The sequence below is a fragment of the Vigna umbellata genome, chromosome 8 (genome assembly GCF_029865625.1).
Source record: "Vigna umbellata cultivar VRB3 chromosome 8, Vumbellata_1.0, whole genome shotgun sequence".
NCBI lineage: Eukaryota > Viridiplantae > Streptophyta > Magnoliopsida > Fabales > Fabaceae > Vigna > Vigna umbellata.
This window is the reverse complement of record NC_142172.1, coordinates 30,790,563-30,796,097: the sequence shown is the minus strand read 5'-3', so window position 1 is coordinate 30,796,097 and position 5,535 is coordinate 30,790,563. Positions and strand designations below refer to the sequence as shown.

General features: G+C 38.8%; 1 protein-coding gene across 1 annotated transcript; it reads right to left on the bottom strand.

Annotated features, from left to right (window-relative positions):
* Positions 1-1,118: 1,118 nt before the first annotated feature.
* On the bottom strand, positions 1,119-5,265 carry LOC124827320 (cell division cycle protein 48 homolog). Its single transcript, XM_047300347.2, has 9 exons — positions 5,107-5,265; positions 4,841-5,006; positions 4,529-4,757; positions 3,305-4,071; positions 2,984-3,205; positions 2,791-2,862; positions 2,424-2,705; positions 1,902-2,261; positions 1,119-1,671 (listed from the first exon to the last, which is right to left on the bottom strand). The coding sequence occupies exons 1-9, from the start codon at positions 5,133-5,135 to the stop codon at positions 1,369-1,371; spliced, it is 2,430 nt and encodes an 809-aa protein (XP_047156303.2). The 5' UTR covers positions 5,136-5,265; the 3' UTR covers positions 1,119-1,368.
* Positions 5,266-5,535: the final 270 nt, after the last annotated feature.

Here is a 5,535-nt window from a genome sequence, read left to right as displayed (position 1 = left end):
ATCGGCAATACTTCTTTCCATCAACATTCCTCAAAGTTGGCCTTTTCTTGATAAAGGAAAGGAGGTTTGTATTGAGTACTTCTACTAAGATCCTCGTCCTAGGTGCGTTCAAGGAAGTGTACTAATTAAACTTAGGCACCCAAAAAGGTCTTTAGGTCTAGACATACCCCCTTCTTTCCTACCCCAACTGGTTTCTTAACATCCTTTCGCTCTCCTCTGGCAAACATCGCAGCAGCCTTCTCCTACTTCTTGCAAAAGACGTGCATGTTCTCATAAACTCGATTGTCCCCTCTTAACTCATCCATGGCTTTCAACAGCCTAGAACACAAACTATCGATGAACAGTCCCACCTTTAGGATCGTTGACAAGTTGTTAAGGATCTCTTACCTGCAGAGCGATTTTGTTAAACTGTTCAAGAAGACTTTAGCAATTCATCCTTCCCTTGCTAGATACTGATTAGCGCAAGGTGTGTCAAGCTTCGAACTCGGCTAGAAGTGTGTTGTTTCCCAAAAAGAGAAATTTTCATTCTATTGAAAGAGTTAACTAACTCATTAAATAAGAAAGTACGTTGACGGCACAGGTTTTCGATACACTTACCATAAAACGACACATATTTCACTTACCAATAATATAAAAGGCAAAATACCACGTTAAAACATCTGTGTAAAAGAAATTAAGGAAAACCAAAATAAAATGAAGAAATAAATATAAAAAAAAGAACGAAGAAAGAAATCAAGGAACATTAGTAAAAACGTTTAGATCTCACAAATATCAAGGTGTAGTGACTAAATACAGATTTTATAGCATTCAAATATATCAAGATAAACAAAAAATCTTCTCTTTTTCTTTCAATTCTTCCATTAGCTCAAAAGATTACCGACAATTTGACACATTGAATAATGTCGTCAACATACATTTAAAAATACACACACACACATATATATATATAAAATGTACTACCATTTGACCAGTTCAATGAATGACATCAAATATCATACTATTCCTCCGTATGCAATACGCCCTTGTTGACATGAAATATTTCTTTTGATTTGACGGTCAAAGTCACCATAAGTTTTAGAAATTTAGAAATTTTTTGTAGACGATACAGTGCATGAAACTCACTCAAATAAGTTGCTAGTCTTAAATTACTATAAATTCAAATAAACCTAGGCTCTTTAAAATGTCCTTCAAATCCCTTTTTGAAGTCCAAATAAATCCACGTTCAAAGAGACTTACACCACAAGAACTAGTGCCTTTTAAGGGGGGACAACAATAAATCCAAAGGAAGCCTGACTTTCATACAGAAAAGGAGGCGTACATAAATTAGAAGCATTACTTCTCATGCTTCAAGCAAAGGCAAAGATAGGTCTAACTGTAAAGATCATCTTCATCAGCTCCACCAGCACTTGCAAAAGGGTCTGATGCAGCGCCCGCACCAGCACCACCAGCGCTGGTATCTGAAAACCTGAACTCGGATCCAAACCCTCTTGACTGCTGCAATGTCTGAGCAAATGCCTGGTACTTACGAATGTCAGCATCACTTACACTCCTTCGTGCATATTTCATCGACTCCTCAAAATGAGCTGCCTTGATTTCAGCTACCTCTTCCTCTTCAATATCCTCTTCCATTGCCTCAGGGTTATCTCTTTTCCTCCTCTCTCTCTCAATGTCCTGCCAAGATAATACAGTTCAGCAAATTGCCTTCAATCTGAACTCGGATAAAAACATTTTGAAAAGTGATAATATAAAATTCTTGAAAAGGCTTGTTTTTACTGTCGAATATTAATTGCAATTTATTAAACTAACACAAATTTATTATTTCTAATAAATTTAGACCTATACTGATAACTATTCTAACACAAATTTATTATTTCTAATAAATTTAGACCTCCAAAGTTTACCTTCTCAATGTTCTCCCTTATAGCATACTTGCATGCACGCTGGCAAATTTCAGTGATATCTGCACCACTGAAGCCCTGAGTATACTTGGCCAGAGCTCTAAGGTCAACATCTTTTGAAACAGGAGATTTTCTCAAACAAGCTTTAAATATCTGATGACGGGAATCCTCATCTGGGAGTGGGATATAAATCAATTGATCCAGACGGCCCGGTCGCAGAAGAGCAGGATCTATAATGTCTGGTCGATTAGTGGCCCCAATGATGAACACGGTTTTCTTCGCTGACATACCATCCATCTCTGTAAGCAATTGATTCAAAACCCTGTCAGCAGCACCACCAGCATCTCCTACGCTGCTGCCCCTCTGCAAGATTAAAAACATGCAAGTTTTAAACACAAGTGACAAGAAAAGACAATTAGAGTAGTCTTGCAACTAATCAGCAGGGATGTAAATGCAACAGTATCTTAGATACCAGTAACTTTTGCCGATGCCATGCCATTGCTTATAGTATGGTATGGTACAAACCTGAGTTGCAATAGAGTCAAGTTCATCAAAGAATAGAACACAAGGAGCAGAACCACGAGCTTTATCAAAAATTTCCCTCACATTAGCCTCACTTTCTCCAAACCACATGGTAAGTAGTTCGGGACCTTTGACACTGATGAAGTTCGCCTGGCATTCATTGGCAATAGCCTTTGCCAAAAGGGTTTTACCACAACCCGGAGGCCCATAGAAAAGAACCCCCTTTGAAGGTGACATTCCAAACTTCTCAAATTTCTCAGGGTGTTCCACTGGATATTGAACAGTCTGAGAAAAAGAAAATTTATTAAAGCCAATATTCAAATGAGAGAAAACATGTAGAGATATATCTCAATGCAGTAGCTCAACTTACCTCTTGAAGTTCTCTCTTCACATTCTCAAGACCACCAATATCTTCCCAGCTGACGTTGGGCACTTCAACGACCTAGTCCATTAATAAACCAATGTTTGCAGATTAAAGTTTGAATAGTGTGATCACACCAGCGTCAACCAAGGAGGAAATAACAAGAGGAGAAAAAACTATGAGAAACTAGTAAAATACTTACTGTTTCTCGGAGAGCAGAAGGATTGCTTGTTCCAAGAGCAGTCTGGAAATGCTCATTTGACACTGCCATTGAGTTTAGTATCTCAGCATCAATGGACTCATCCTCCAAGTCAATGACGTCCATTTTCTCTCTGATGCATTGAAGTGCGGCTTCAGTACACAAAGCAGCCAGATCAGCACCAACATATCCGTGTGTGTCCTTAGCAATCCTTTCTAAATCAACCTGCAAATTATACAACGGACATCGTTCTCATATTTCAGACATTCATATCAAACCACGACTAAAGGGAGAAAGAATTCAATCTTAAGAATTCAATCTTACATCATCAGAAAGCTTCATATTTTTTGTGTGTATACGAAGAACCTCAAGGCGACCAACCTCATCTGGAACGCCAATATCTATCTCCCGATCAAACCTACCAAACCTCCTAAGGGCAGGGTCAATGCTATTGGGACGATTTGTGGCTCCAATAACAATTACATGGGCACGTGATTTAAGACCATCCATGAGAGTCAAGAGCTGGGAAACAATTCTCCTCTCAACTTCCCCGTGAGTCTTCTCCCTCTTTGGAGCTATCGAATCTATCTCATCAATGAAGATAATAGAGGGTGCATTCTTCTCAGCTTCTTCAAATGCCTTCCTCAGATTGCTTTCACTCTCACCAGCCAATTTTGACATGATCTCAGGACCATTAATGCAGAAAAAGAAGGCTCCAGTTTCATTTGCAACAGCTCGAGCAATCAAAGTCTTACCAGACCCGGGGGGTCCATATAGCAGAATTCCCTTAGGTGGCTTAACACCAATAGATTTGAACAACTGTGGATGCCTCAATGGCAGTTCCACCAGTTCCCTAATCTGTGCCATCTGCTTTCTAACACCACCAACATCGTCATAACCAACCTCGTCCAACCGATTCTCATCTTCCCTTTTAACAGGCTCACCCTCACAGAAGATCTCAGTGTCAGGAGCAACAACACAATACTCTGCAGGATCGGTTTCAATAACCTTGAACTCTACACTTCTCATCCCACCTCTCACAAGAAACAAGTCACCTTTCCTCACTGGTCTATATGCCTCAAGGAAATAAGCTGGAAAAGTAAAACAGGACTTAATGTACATTTGAGTTAACTTATTTCTAGAAAAAACAATTACTTGATTAAGCACCGTCCTCACAAAGCTTATAACTAAACAAAAAAATACCACTCCCTCATAGTTTGCAAATATCGCAAGCCCCTTACACGCTTAGTATTCGTAACAAAAATAATGCAACACAAATGCATGTCCAGCAGGTGAGGTTCAATGAAGAGATTGGTTTCTTTAATTGTTTCGTAAGCACTACTTATTAAAACCCACTTTGATAAACTTCTCCGCAAGTCATCAGTTCTTCGTTAAAACCCTGTTTGGCTTAACTCGTGCCCTCGATTCATGCTATCTTCTTATTTAAGAGAAAAGTTCATCCACACAGAACATAAGACTAATAATTTTAAGAATGATATCAGGATTTCCAAAATATGATATAAAAAAAGAGTATGCATGTGCACTCACGCTTCAAGTAAGCATCGAAGAGATTCCCAGTAACGCCCTCAATGGTGTCATCGACGGGAAGAATGTGCACTCTCTTTCCGTACTTAACATCAGGGCATGCGTGAACGGAGACAACGTCACCGAGTCTAACCCTAAGGTTGCTCCTGACGACCTTGTTCATCCGTATCTTGGGCTCCTCACAGGTATCATCGGCAAGGGCAATACAGACAGTATCCTTCCTCTTCTTGCCCTAAAAGACAAAAAACAACACAAAATGGTTATAAAAAAATTCCACTAAAATCCAAACTGAAAACCCTTGGGTGGTTCGTTCACCTTGAGAAGAATTGTGTCTCCGCGGAAAAGCTGGAGCTTATCCATGGTATCAGGGTGGAGCGCGACGACGGAGTTGTCATCGTTTACGGCTTCGTCAACGACGAGTCGGTTGGGCGCCTTCTTGCGCTCCAAGATCGCGGTACTGAAATCTCTCTTTGTTCCCTTACTGAAGAAAGAAGAAAATAGAATGAATTAGATTTAGAATCTGTTGGAAGAGAAATTAATCGATCGAGTTCTTGAGATCTGAGGAGAAAGCAGAAGCTTACGCATCGGAGGACTCGGGTTGGTTCGCCATGGAATTGAAGAGAGTTGAAAGAGAATGGGAAAACAGAGGGATCTGAAATTGGGAACTTTGGTAGGTCGCTGGATATTTATAAAGCGGGTAATTGGGTAAGCTTCTTTTCTTCTCGCCCAAGAAGCCTGCTATATTTACTTCTGAATTTAGGTATATCGAATAATCGAATAATAAATAAATAGTAATAATTATAATAAATTTATTATTTAAGAATTTCGAAAGTTCTAGAATGTTTGAGGTGTTTGTTGGAACCTACTAGTTATAACTACATGGTAAAAATATTATAGATATGTCCAGTTTAAAAATTCTACTTAAAAAAATGTGAATATATAATTTATCATATTTTACTAATTATTATAATAAAAGTAATTATCATTGTTAATTGATATAAAGTTTCAGA